Source organism: Rhynchophorus ferrugineus, unplaced genomic scaffold (assembly GCF_030347505.1).
Source record: "Rhynchophorus ferrugineus isolate W39M unplaced genomic scaffold, kcgeb_rfMv2 rfM3, whole genome shotgun sequence".
Taxonomy (NCBI): domain Eukaryota; kingdom Metazoa; phylum Arthropoda; class Insecta; order Coleoptera; family Curculionidae; genus Rhynchophorus; species Rhynchophorus ferrugineus.
In genome coordinates, this window is record NW_027472582.1 from 63,627,740 (window position 1) to 63,642,057 (window position 14,318).

The window sequence follows — 14,318 nt, forward strand, 5'->3', positions numbered from 1 at the left end:
AACTCACACCGAAACAATTAAGCCGCAATTAAAAGTGTATCGGTTACACAATGCGAGGCTGAGGAGCGGCACACCTTGACTCTCTTCGTCGAAGGAAAAAAATAAGACGCGCCGCTAACATCTTCACATGAGCGGTGGTCCGCGCCGAACGCAAATCCCTTTATCGGTTTGCCGAATTGCGAATTGATCGCCGTTTCGGATCGATCGAGACGACTGCGAATGATTCAATCGACGGGAGAACACAATCCGTCCCCCGAGAACTGATTAACGTAATGTGGTGGTTTGTGATGTTCTAGTGGTGTTCCGTTTTACGTCGCGCGCTAATTGGGACAACTGGCAAGATGTTGGCGGCCAACGTGCTGTGCCTGAAAAAGAAGAAGAAACGAACTTACTGCCTGTCGAATGCGAACAATTATCGAGGAGGATTCGAGGCTGGCTGTTCTAAAAATGAAAGGTGCGTACAGATAAGATAATTTGTGATGTTTGTGATTACTGACGCCGCATTGTTGCTTCTGATAAATACACCAATAAGAAAAGTAAATTTTAATTGATTTATTCCCATTCTATTACATTCATAAGAATATATAAATATTTATCATTTCTTAATATATATTATTCTAGAGGGTTTCATGTTTTCAGGTGAACAATTGCTTTAATCTCGTGCTAAAACAATAGCCAAGTTTCATATGGCGTCAGTATATAGTTGAAGTTCAGTGCGAAAGTTTCAAAATCATTTATGTTGTATATTAATTATGACTAGTAATCATCCTGTTGTAGAAATTCACCCATAGTCTAATAAGTTAATATGTTCTACTCGTCACAGAGTAAAAGCAATAATAAAAAAAATGTATGTTGCTAAATCTTGTTTTCGCTAACTATCTCAAGAACTAACCCTCACTAACACTTTTTAAATGGAATTTAATGAAACATTATTTAAACTATGTTCCAATATTGAACCAACTATTGATATGTTTAATTTACTACAGCACTGAACATCATAACCTATCGTCAGAGTATCATAAGTAAGATTATTTTCAAAATTTAGATCTATAAAGTGAATAATTAAAATAATTGATACAAAATTCAAACAATAAAATATCATATAGTCCCATTTTATTACATTAATTATTAGCATCTTCATAATTAGCAGTGCTTTAAACAATACTGCCAATATTTGATTGGAAAACTTAGGCATTCGTAGTTGATTTACATATAAGAGAAACGATGATTAATCTACCTTATAAGAGTTAAAGTTAAATATCAGGAGAGCGAAACTCAGCCTATTCTGTTCCACCACAAGAAAGAGTTTCGTGTCTATAGCCTCCAAATCGATAAATATCCTGTCCCCTGGCTCCAGAAGGTGTCATACCTCGGTCTCCAGTTAGACCGCAGGTTCCAATAGTCAGCCCAAATCCAGCATGCTGTCTGCAAAGGCAATGGCGTGTACAGTCTGCTCTTCCCACTCCTCTGCAGAAAAACTAAACTCCCAATCCCCCAGAAAGCGGCTCTGTACAAAATGCTAGTCCGTCTAGTCTGCCTCTTCGGTGCACAGACGTGGTACAGGTACGTCTCTGAGAGACAACTTGTACTACTTCAAGTGTTCAAATCCAAAAAGTTCGCGCGTTACTTAATGACACATGTTTAATGAGGAACGTCAAGACTCACCTCCAATCAGGCATCCCCTTCGAGAAGAGTTTCACGAACATGCTCAGTATAAGGTTCTCCATAGGCGCCTTAGAACACGAAAACATCTTGAATCTAGATAAAGTCGCTACCCATGTACAAACATCGGTAGATAACCAACTACGGCAATCCCAATCATAACCCGCGGTCTCTGTCGCCCATAAGACACTGCAATTCCTGTCACTGTCATTCCTGGAACAAGGAAAAAAGAGCGTAAAATATTTTTTAACCGTGCCAAATTCCACAACTCCGGATGCCCCGTTTTCCTCATAAAGCCTATTAACATATATATTGTAAATAAAACGAAAGTGTATTGTAAATAAAACGACCAGACGATAAAAAAAAACAGAAATTTTCGGTAGTTCGCAGATAACAAAATGACATTTGCAGCCGCAGCTTTTTGAAAAATTATTTCAAGAAAAAAAACATTCCAGACAGAAAGATCTTTGGTTGCCGAGGTAGTAAATTATTCATAATGTATATATGGATATATGTTTTGACGCTTCCGATAACCCTATAGCATGACTTTACACTGACATGTGATTCATATTCAACTTATTTTGACAGACTGCTGTATTTTCTGTTCACAATTTTTCAAATAAATTATTAATATCAACCTAAAGATGAAAATAAATGTATTTTTATAGATTTTTCTTGTCACATTCGACGATTTTATCGTCATTTCGCGGCTATAGAATTGTGATTTTGGGCTTATACAAAAAAATTCTGTACAAAGGACGTGGACAAAGAGAAATGTTTATGTCGATAAATCCAATTTTATACATAGAGTAATATGGATGCAACTCAATAGGGGACTCTGGCGCAAAGTTTAGCTTTGTCCAACATCCAGAGGGCGCCATAATAGGCCATTCAAATAATTTGATTGGTCAATTTTAATCTCCATTATAGGCACATGTAAGCAAAATATTTTACTAAGAAGACATTTGATTGGCTCATTAGTAATGTTTAGTACGTCACAGCCTTGACGTCATTTTTCATCATAATTTTTCGTCAAAATAAATTTTTTAAGTAAAATTCAATTAAATATAAATATAATATTTGAAAATAAATAAATATTAGTATAATCTGTAAAAATAAATATATCTATTAAATATAAATATTATATATTATATTATATATTTTATATTAATATTACATATTATCCTATTAAATTGATAGCACTAAACAGATTTGAAAAAGGAAAAAGACGAAAGTGATAATTTTGATTTGCGATAATTAATTTGAATATTGAGTTCTGTCTTTTTGTTTTCTTATACTGAAAGCAAACTTTGAGTCTTTCCCTCTTATAAATATATAGCAGACAAATTATATAGCACACCTTGTTAGTATTTTTAATATTTTATCCGAAAGACCACTATGGAATGTACAATTGAATGGTTTTAAATTTACGTTTTTTTTAACATTTGACAGACATTTTGTCATATTATGGACGTGGCAAAATCTCTGAATTAAATAAGACAGTATAATAAAACAATTTTGTTGGCGTCTGGGGCATGAAATATTGTCTTGACTATATAGAATCAGTCTCAATTTGTGGGTCTATTGATTTATTCATAATTGTATGAAAACAAAAATCACAATCTTTTTTGAAAAGTTTTACTAATTAACCTGAGATGTATACTATTGTACAACGTAAAACTTTGTTTGCTCTATTAGGAACATCTGGACTATCATTATAGAGTCAAGTAATTAACGGTAAGAATGAGCAGAAAGGGGGATACTGACTGAATGAATACAAACTTTACCATTATCTTCTGGATTTTGTTCAAATGTTGATGTTACTTGCTTCGAACACCCTGGTTATGGGCCAGGGTGTTCGTTTACTACAAATATAGTAAGAAAGTTTAGAAACTAATGGTAACAATTATAAACAGAAATGTGACTGACTCTTTGGATTTACCTTCTATATCAATTTGATTTTGATCCACTTCCATTTGTACATATTCTGGGCTCGTGGTATTATTTTCACCATCATTAAATTGTTCATAAGTACTTAAAGGAAAGTTTAAATGTATCACAAAAATGTTTGATATGGTAACGATCATAAATCTGTTTCATATTTAACCCAACCAGTTTATGATTTTTAATATTTTCTACTCATTTCTTAAAAATCGCTGGGTACTTTTTTAACGGAAAAGTTCGGGCACACAACACTTCCTAGGACGAGAATGCATTTCAACTACCGATTTGTATATACTAATAAAATAAAATAATAATTTAATGTATAAAGGTTATAAAGAGCTAACCACACTATTCTCTATATAAGGCACATTGAAAATGGCGTACAAAATAAACAAACTATAGAACGAAATGAACCAGATCCCATCGTGGCTCTTAGCATGGCGAATAAAGCAAATAATATGTTAAAGGTAGCGACGAAATTTGCTAAAATGAAAGTTAAATCTCTATTTCTCTATGACCTTATATAATAAATTAAACTGTCATATACTTGACAATTATATGTTGGTATAGACAAAATGAATGTCAATAATATTGAACAACTTCTTACGTTATATTTGAATGTTGGATTTTTTATAATAAATGATGATGATTTTTTTAATTAAATAAATTTATTTTTGAATTGGTTTTTTCCAACTATATTAAGTTTTGTGGAAATAAGGGCTAATCGGTTTGCTAAGGCTAATAAAGATTTGAAAAGCTCTAAATCTATCATCACATTGCAGTATCATGGTTCTTCATTTTTTAAAATCATATATAGCATTCAAGATACATCATAAATTGTCATATGCTTTTAGCTCTAATTACTAATTAGATTTTAATTCAATATATACTAATTATTTTATTTATCTGGCCAAAAAAAATACCATGGCGAAAAAAATCAAAAACTAGAAAAACAAAAATATAATGAGCATTGAAATAAAAGAGGAAAAAACAACGGATCTTATTCTATGCTTGGTTATTTCATTCCAAAGTGATATAATATTTTAGAAAAAAAAACTATATTGTATGTTAAGTAGGTTTTACCATCGTAACTGTTCATTCCTGATGAATCAGCAAGCGCTTGAATACCTTACACACAACGATTTACATAAAGATTAAATAAAAGTTTAATAGCGTTGAAAGTTCCCAGATAACTAGATCACATAAGAAAAAGTGAGGAAAATGATTAGATTTTATCAAATTGAAATAAAACGACCTGCTAACCGGTTACGATGACAAAGAAATATGTAAGAGTTTATTTTTATATCTCGAATAATAAATTATAATTGTTTTACGGAACATTGCATTGTTTAATGCAACACAATCATCATACATAGAAACTTTATATAATTTTCTCTCATCTTTTTTAAGTAACGTTGTTATAAAATACTATAATGGATATTTTCCATCGTTTTCACTGACTTGTGACACGGTGCATTGTCTTGGGGAGCAGCACTTTCTTTTTCTTCAATACTCGGATAACTGTCGATTGGACTTTGGAGTGAAATGTTGGATACGTACAATGTCACATATCGACGCAAAAACTCGGGTTTATTACGCTTCATCATTTTCAAACACTACTTCGAATCATCAATTTGTGGTTGTTTTTGGTCAAAATGAGCTTGAGCGGCACCCACTTTACACAGCGCTTTGAGCTTTCTCATACCCAAATATTCGTGAATTATATGATGTACACGTTCAGTTGATATCTTTAGATTGTCTGCTATTTCATACAATTTCAATTTACGGTCATTCAAAATCATTTTGTGGATTTTTTAAATGTTTTCGTCGGTAATAACATCTTTGGTGGGTCTACTGCGTTCACCGTCTTCGGTGCTCATTTCACAATAACAAAAGTTGCTTCACTAGAAATGCTATAATTCACAAACTCATGATCCGACAGCTGTCAAGTTTATACACGCATCTTTTTAGGGTCAGGGCTATCTAAAAACATATGAATTTAATTCTAGTAGCGCCATCTATCTGTTATGCCGGGGACTTTTCAATTGATCTGTTATACGTAATAATTGATTATTCTAAGTAGTTTTATATTACATTTAAACACCAGAGTTGGCTTAAGGTTAGTACCTTTATTTGAGTTCATTTTATTAATCTTCTTTGATCAATATATTTTCTAGATAAATGGATGATAATTCTTTTGTAAGCTACAGGAGGAGTTATAAGTACAATAGCCGATCTAGTATCCAGTATATTTTTGTAAATATCAACTTAATGAATTTATCAGTGTCAAACTCATCAATTTTATATTCTATGGTTACTTTCTAATTAATTTTCCTAGTATAGTGAGATAATGAAATATTTAGCGAATTTAGTCTAGGAAATATTAACGATATTATAGCAAGGGCGTAAAGGAGACAAATTGGAGGACGACTTAAGCGAACCTGGGATGAATCTCTCAGAGAAATATTTCAGAAGAGAGAAAAAACCCGACTAAAAAAATGAAAGGAATTCGTACATAGAGAAATAGAAATTATAGGAAACCAATTTACTATTGTCTATTGTATACACTTGTTGAGTTTCAAAGGCAGATCGATATTGCTTTTAAAGGAAAGAAACTGTGTGTGAGATATTGATTTTGGCATCCGTTTTGAGTTTTGTATTGCCTACTGAATCCTGCTAAAGCCATTTGCCTTATTCATATTTCAAGTGGGTGCCGAGAAAATAGGGATTCATGATTTTGCCGTCCAAAATTCCCACGAAAAGGTAACTTTTTGTAGATGCATTGCCAAGAGGTGACTAGGTGTGATTTGAATTGGTGTGGATTGTCCTAGTTTTATATGTGCTAATTATTTTTGTTAATATAGCCATCCAACCAAAAAAAATTGTTTCGCCGCCTAATAGGACTTTTTAGTCTAAACTGAAGTCAACAAATTCTCATTTTGAGAGTAAAATTTTAGCGAATAAAAAAGGGAGTATATTGGATATAAGGATTTAATATTTAATATCATATTCAATTTTAGACAAACTATTTATAATAATTTTGCTACTGTTATTGGTTTATTTTAATTAAACTGGACCTTGTAAGCTGGTTCTGGCCAAGCTCATTTATAGTCTTTTTGTATTCGAGATGTAATTAGTGTTACTACAGGTGTTGTTATTTTAGAATTCATAAACTGAATCACTTGAAAGTTGTATTTCTAAATAATTGCATTATTCTTCGACATTGAACTAATATTTTTAATATGCCTGTGGAATTGAGAGATGTAGTTGATAGGTTATTAAAATAATACTTTAATTAGTCCGTATAAAGCAATTATATTCCTTTTATATTCGTTATAAATATATTGACTACGCAGCAAAAACTTTGATATACCGATTAATATTTATGTATGGTTATAGTATTACGCATCAGAAGTAGTACATATAATTCAGGATTATTATCTTACATTTTTATATCCTTTTTATAACTACCAACTTATATTTTATTGCATTGATACCATTGCTTATATCTAATTTTTAATTAAATATATCTTACATTAGATATGATTAATACAGCCTTAATTTACAAATTTAATACTACTAAATAAAACTAAACTACTTGCGAAAGAGCTAAAGTTAAGAATTCACTTATACACTATGCAAGTTGGTGTGGTTTGGTTCGCTTTAATCTTCTGATTTTCATGTTGTGTTGCTTCTACGTTGCTGTATTAGCAACCTTATTTCATAATTTAAGATGAAAATCTAAAGACACTACCCTGAGAAACTGCAGCCGAAATGGGTTTAAGTCTTGAGAATGTCCCTTCATGCGAAACTCTAAGTTTTATTTAGAAAAAATATAATTCCAACAGTCGAGAGTAATTTGCTCATTTTCTAGATTAATCTGTGCACTTGGTCGATTGTTGAGTGATAATTTCTAAACACGAAATCTGGTATTCCTATGAATGATTTAATATGCTTCAACAGCAATTTCTCAAATTATTTTGATATTACAGGTAAAAGCGAAATAGAGCTAGAGTAATATCCGAATTGTCCTGTCGGTTTGCCATGTTTTCTGAGCATAATTATCTGAGCAACCTTTACATTCCGAAACAAGCTCCAATCTCAAACAGGCATTGAATATAAATGTCCACACGATGATTGCTTTTGGTAGCCTCTCTTTCAATAACCAAGATATAATGTCATAATATCCAGGAGCCTTTTTGGAATTGAGATGGTTGTCAATATCTGTGGCAACATCCACTGGATGGCTGAAAATCAGATTTACAACTACATCTTGCAGTACTGACAAAAACGTTTTGTATCCATTGTAGATAATTTTTTTTGTAATTGTAGTTTATATAATTCGGCTCGAATACGTTAGCTAAATTTTGTGCCAATAATTCAGGTTTTTCATCGTTGCGTCGGACCCATTCACTCCGATCATTTTTAATAGGTGGTACTTTAATAATTGGTCTTTTAAATTTCCGAGTTGCTTTTCATTGCGAGTAATATTTGTCAGTGCTTATATCTGATAAAAAACTTTAAAAACAAGAAACTTTAAAATTAAGGGATATTTTCAGCTATGAGATTTAGGTTTTGCAGATTATGAGAAAGAATATTATGGAAAAAAAGCAAAACCAAATGCGAATTTAGCCCTGATTTCTTAAAATACTTATAATATGTCAAACGTTATAGTTCGAAATCGAAAATAAAATCACAGCGTACATGGCCAATTCCATATTATACTTATTTTTAACGTAATGAGTTATTACAGACATATTATATTTTGATAGTACGGTAGGAAACTAATAGTAGCACAATAAATAATATACATATAAAAATAAGAATAATACAATTAATAAATATCTTACTCCAATACTAATATTTGTGTAGTTTCAACTGAACAATTACTTTAATAGCTTTAGTTATTCATATTGATCACTTAGGCAACATATTTAAATATTAGTATCAATTATGTCTTAATTGTGTCCTCATAAACTAGGATTTGATCATGATCTACTTCTGTTTGGATTACATTTGATGGACCATAACATTTTAACAACTTTAGTTGGTTTATTTTTCAGTATAACTACCAAACTATTACTACTTTCAAACTAATTAGAGTTGTTTTAATCATTGGAATTAAAATAAAATATAACCGATATTGTATTACTAACTGCAATGAGAACTTTAGAATTAGCAATGGCATCACTAAAATTAGTCCCCTTGGGATGTCTCGTATATCTGAATTTGAACGATTTAAAAGCAGCAGTTCGGTTGTGGATCTGAGAGATAATCAATTCGCAATTCCGCGTACCAATGTCAATTTATTTTCATATAATTTACTGATCGCGAGCTGAATAAATTATTTGTAAACATTTGGATAGCGTCACCGGACTGTCTGTGTTTAATCACAATTAAATGGAATAAAGGACAATACATTAAATCAGCCTAATTACTAATTTGTTACTGATAGGTGTCAAATTTTCTTTTAGTGTTTCACTCAGTATGTTTCAATGTATAGCAAACCCTAGTTTATGAAGGATAATTTTAAAGGAAAAAGCTGAAATTTTCTTCAATTACTTAAAAAAAATTATAAAACCGTTTAAGCTATATATATATATATATATATATATATATATATATATATATATATATATATATATATATATATATAATATAATATTTCCTTTCTTTCGTTTCAGCGAAATTTTGCTCCAATATTCATTCTAAGATATTTGCGTATATAATATTAAGCGTTGTTGCTATATAGAGATGTACTTGTGTGGTCTCGTTAGAAGTGAACTGCACATGCACATATTTACTTTCGTTAATTTTTATTTTCGAAGTTTGGGATCATTTATCTATATTGTCACTTGCCTGCTGTAACTTTATTGTGGCTTCTGCGCTATTGCCTACAACAGCAATACAGAACTTCGCAGTGTCATCAATAAATGTAGGCATCGTGAAATTTTCCATTTGTTGTTTATTATATGTGTAGAGCAGGTAAATTATTGGCCTCAATACACTTCATCGTAGTATACCTGCTTTAGCTTTTTATTTGCAAACAAGGCTTCCTCTTGACTCTAAACACTCTAAATGTATCATGGAGCATCAATATTTAACATCACCAATATCCCGCAGTACCTTGTTTTGGAAACTTCAAACATCAAAGATTAAAGCGCAGCATTTGACTGTATTTCCACACAGGACTTCTTGTTGAATTATATATACTGGCCTTTTAGGTGAAATCAATATATTCATTTTGATTAAATGTAGGCAAGTTTCGTGTGTACAGCAGATACAGAAAGAAGCGGTCCCAATAACCCACTTGCCTGATGCTCACCTGCCTGTATTTCTTCAAGTTGGAATAGACATTTTCTTGTTTGTCTCTGAAGAATCAGTCAGTTACATATGACTATCTATTTTTCATATAATGAAGAAAATAAAATTACCAGCTTATAAATTCCCAGTCGAAAATGGATTTAGCCCATGGAACAATTATTGTCATGGAAGTTAAACTGTACATCACGATTCTTAATACGATAGTATATTATTCCAGCCAAAACATCAGTTTGGGTTGCATAATAAGCACGGAACTACAGAACTAATACATATGTAGATAAACCAAATAAATAAAAATAATGATGCTAAATGTTCAACTTTAATATCCGTTTTTTGATAAATTAGGCCACAAAGCTGCACCTGCACATATCAAAGTGAATGACAAAATGTATACACGTGACGTTTACCTTGCGTAGAAGAACTTGTCCTGCAGTAAATATTAATAATCATGAACTCCCACAACCAGATAATGTTAGATATCTTGGAAAGCATCTAAATCAACGCTTAACTTGGAAGAAACATAGGCTAAAAAAGCTTAAACAACTTGGACTTAAACTGAAGCAAATGTATTGGCTTATAGGACGTAAATCTAAATTGCCCTTAGATAACAAGGTGTTAATATAAAAGTCAATTCTTAAGATTATATGGACGCATGGTACCTAATTGTTGGTATTACTAATAAATCAAATATAACCATGCCTCGAAGATTTCAAAACAAGGTGCTGCGTACCATGGTTAATGCTTAATATGACACTAGTAATAATCTAATTCAGCTTGATATCCTGCTGGAACCCATAACGAGTGTGATTTAAAATGTCAGTGTAAAATCAGTGCTGAAAGAGTGTCAGTGAAATGCATATGCTAAAACTTTTAGTACCATCCGACCTGATTAATAAACACATAGAATACTTTTAAGAATAACATAGACTAGTAATCAATGTGTTAAAATCATATCAAATACTTATTGGCCATTAAAGAATGTTTTCTTGGTCTGATGATAACAATATTGACACAGAGTATTCATTATTTCTGCAGTAAGGTCATCTTCTGTTAGATACTCTTTCATTCAAATTATTACCAAATTAGTTCGATACATATTTTCAAATTTATTTATAGTATGTACTCTTATATTATGAAAACTACATAACAATAAACGACACTAACAATAAACTTGTTTTTTGTTTTTACCAAAAAACTGCAAGACATAGTTATGAAAATCATATATTATACAATAACATGTCGCCTAGGGAACGTCAAAACGTTTTCATGCTATCTTATATATCTTGACACATATAACAAATAGCTTAGAACTTGCCGCTGACACCATTTTTGTTCGATATATCATATTTTTACAGTATCGCATCAAATCTGACTCAAAACTATACGAAGGAACGTAACAGGTGTTTTTGTTCACGTATGCTACTTGATTGCGAAAAATATGTTCATTAAAATTAACTTTCTTGTTTATACAAGTGAAGTTTAAGATAAAGGGAGACACACCTTAAATATATATCACTGTTGTGATTTTTATACCAGATTAATAAAAAATAACTCTGAAATCTGGTTATAAGATACCAGTATTATATCAATACCAATATTGACCCGGTTTAATTGGAATGAAGATATTTATAGATGGGTTTACAGTAGTTTTTTGTAGTTATTAAAATACCAAATTATATCAATAATTTTCTTTACAGCTCTATGCCCAGAAAAAGGACTATTTCTGAATATGTCACTGGTTAATATGAGACAAAGATTTGAAAAAGAAAAAATCAGAATTACTAACTATCTAAGCATTATAACATCTATATCTGTATTTGTAATCATCCAACAAATTTGTTTGGTTGTCTTTATGATAGTAAAAAATTATATACAAACAATAACATATATATATATATATATATATATATATATATATATATATATATATATACAAATAAATAATATATCTGATTAAAATCAAATATAATTAAAAAAAGCAAGTAGATGATCAGTAATTAAATATTAAAAAAAAACGTAACCTACTATAACTGCCAAAAATCTGTCTTCGGAAAAGTACTCTTCCTTCAAGAAATGTCCACGTACACATATGCATAATGTAAAAAAGAAAACATTTAATAAAATCGTGTACATTTTTCTCGGTAAAAAAATATTCCAATATAAATTCCCTAAAAGCGTAAAGAGAACGTCGGTATGAATAATGTTAACATTAAGCTTGATTTAATAGTCTTCATTCATCCTTCTCTGTCTGACTAATATATGCGCATACGTTCCGTATATACGATTCAAGAAAGTTACTGATAAAAAGTGCCTTCACCATTTTGTGTGAAATATATACTATTTGAGATTCAGAATTCCTAATTGTTTAAGTTTAGTTTCACAAAAAAGGATCTGATTGCATATTTAGTGATTAGTTAACTATGAAACTAAATAATTCGTTATAAAATCTATTAATCGTTTTCATTTAAATCATGTTATTTATTAAATGTTATATTTAAATCTAATAAATATTATATAAGTTATAATTTAATAATAAGTATTAACAGCAAGTTGATCCGAATATAATACAATCGATTGTTTTTGACACTAAATAACTTAATCACTCAAAAGAAGATGATTTATTTTACGGGACCATCTCAGTATTGGAAGACTAAACGATGGTATTTTTTCATTGCTAAATAATTGCCAAATCCATATGTTTAATACAATTAATCAATTTTTAATGATACAGGGTGTCTCATAAGAAAGTTTTCATATTCTTAATTTACTTCGTGCATGCTATGAAAAATATCGTAATACCTCGGAGAAAAATATTGACATCCATATTAAAAAAAATATATATTTCAAAAGATATCGAAATATTGGGAAGAAATATAAATTGATATTTTACAAAAGGTATATCGATCGACATTTTTAATAAAAAGATCGATATCGGTTAACAAATATATCGATATATCTTGGAGAAAATATCAACATTTCGATATATACAAATTTCTAAGAAAAAAAAGCCTATTAAAAATAATTAAAAGGTTTTTTTTTTAATATTTAGAAATACCATTCAGTTTTTTTTTTGGAAAAATCCTTCAAAAAATAACCGCCAAAAATATCGATTTAGTATTCTCAGTGATATGTGAAGAGGTATCACTGGGAATACTAAAATTCGGAACGCCCTCAAAACTGGTGCCAAATGTATGAGTATTTGCTGTTGTGTCATCATTAGTCACCATTACACGGAATCTTGCATAAAGATTTAAATTTGTACCTTCAAAAAATTCAATTGGTGCAAAAAACAAAGCTGCAGGATGCGAGCCTGAGACTTACAACCGTAAACCAGGCAAATGAGTCACTTTCAACAATTACCAATATCTAGGTTTCGAACGAAGTTCCTTTTCACCTTAGTGAACAAGTAAATAAGCAGAATTTCCGCTACGGAAGTGCAATGATCCGAGATGCGAGACCAAAGACCCTTTATCCGTCTAAATTAATTTAGCGCCAAGAAAATCAATGCCGTAAACACTAGATTTTACATATCGACTACATTATTAGTCATAAATTAATTCTCAAACTGTCTATCTTCATTATTAATAAACAACTTTTCGATAGATCTCTTCATTTTAAATCAAACCACCTTCTAATTATCTGATTTCGTTATTTAGTATTGTTTTAACGCTCTATATTGACGCAAAACTCTAACAGGTCAATTGAAAAGTCCCCGGCCTGACACATAGATGGCGCTACTAGAACTAAATCCATAAGTTTTGTAGTTAGCTCTAATCCTCAAAAGATGCGTGTATAAATTTGACAGCTGTCGGATTATTAGTTTGTATAATGTTAATCATAGCATTTTGAGTGAAGCAACTTTTGTTATTGTGAAAAAAATGTATAAAACGGAATTTCGCGTGTTTATGATATATTGCTTTTTGAGGACAAAAAATATAGCTGAAGCAAAAACTTGGCTTGATGCCGAGTTTTCGGACACTGCCGCAGGAAAATCAAGCATCAAGGATGGATATGCTAAGTTTAGACGTGGTGAAATGAGCACCGAAGATGGTGAACGCAGTGGATGCACAAAAGACTTTGTTACCGGCGAAAATATTAAAGAAATCCACAAATGATTTTAAATGACGTAAATTGAAACTGAATTAAATAGTAAACACTCTAAACATCTACATTATATCATTCACGAATATTTGAGTATGAGAAAACTCTGTGCAAGATGGATGTTGATAATTGTTGATAGTTGATAATTCGAAGCAGCGTTTGACGATCATGAAGCGTAATAAACCCGAGTTTTTGAATCGATATGTGACAATGGATGAAACATGGCTCCATCCTTTCACTCCGAAGTCCAATCAACGGTCGTCCGAGCGGACTGCACACGATGAACC

At 31.0% G+C, this 14,318-nt stretch overlaps 1 protein-coding gene across 3 annotated transcripts in view; it reads left to right on the forward strand.

Annotated features, from left to right (window-relative positions):
• Positions 1-252: 252 nt before the first annotated feature.
• LOC143192952 (uncharacterized) overlaps positions 253-14,318 on the forward strand; it is a 277,241-nt gene continuing 263,175 nt past the window's right edge. Inside the window, exon 1 of one of the 3 annotated variants that reach the window (XM_076398808.1) lies at positions 253-454. In XM_076398808.1, the coding sequence (XP_076254923.1) occupies positions 342-454 (113 nt within the window). In that variant the 5' untranslated portion in view covers positions 253-341. The remainder of the gene's footprint in view (positions 455-14,318) is intronic. The other 2 variants (XM_076398807.1, XM_076398814.1) reach the window with 2 other exon arrangements.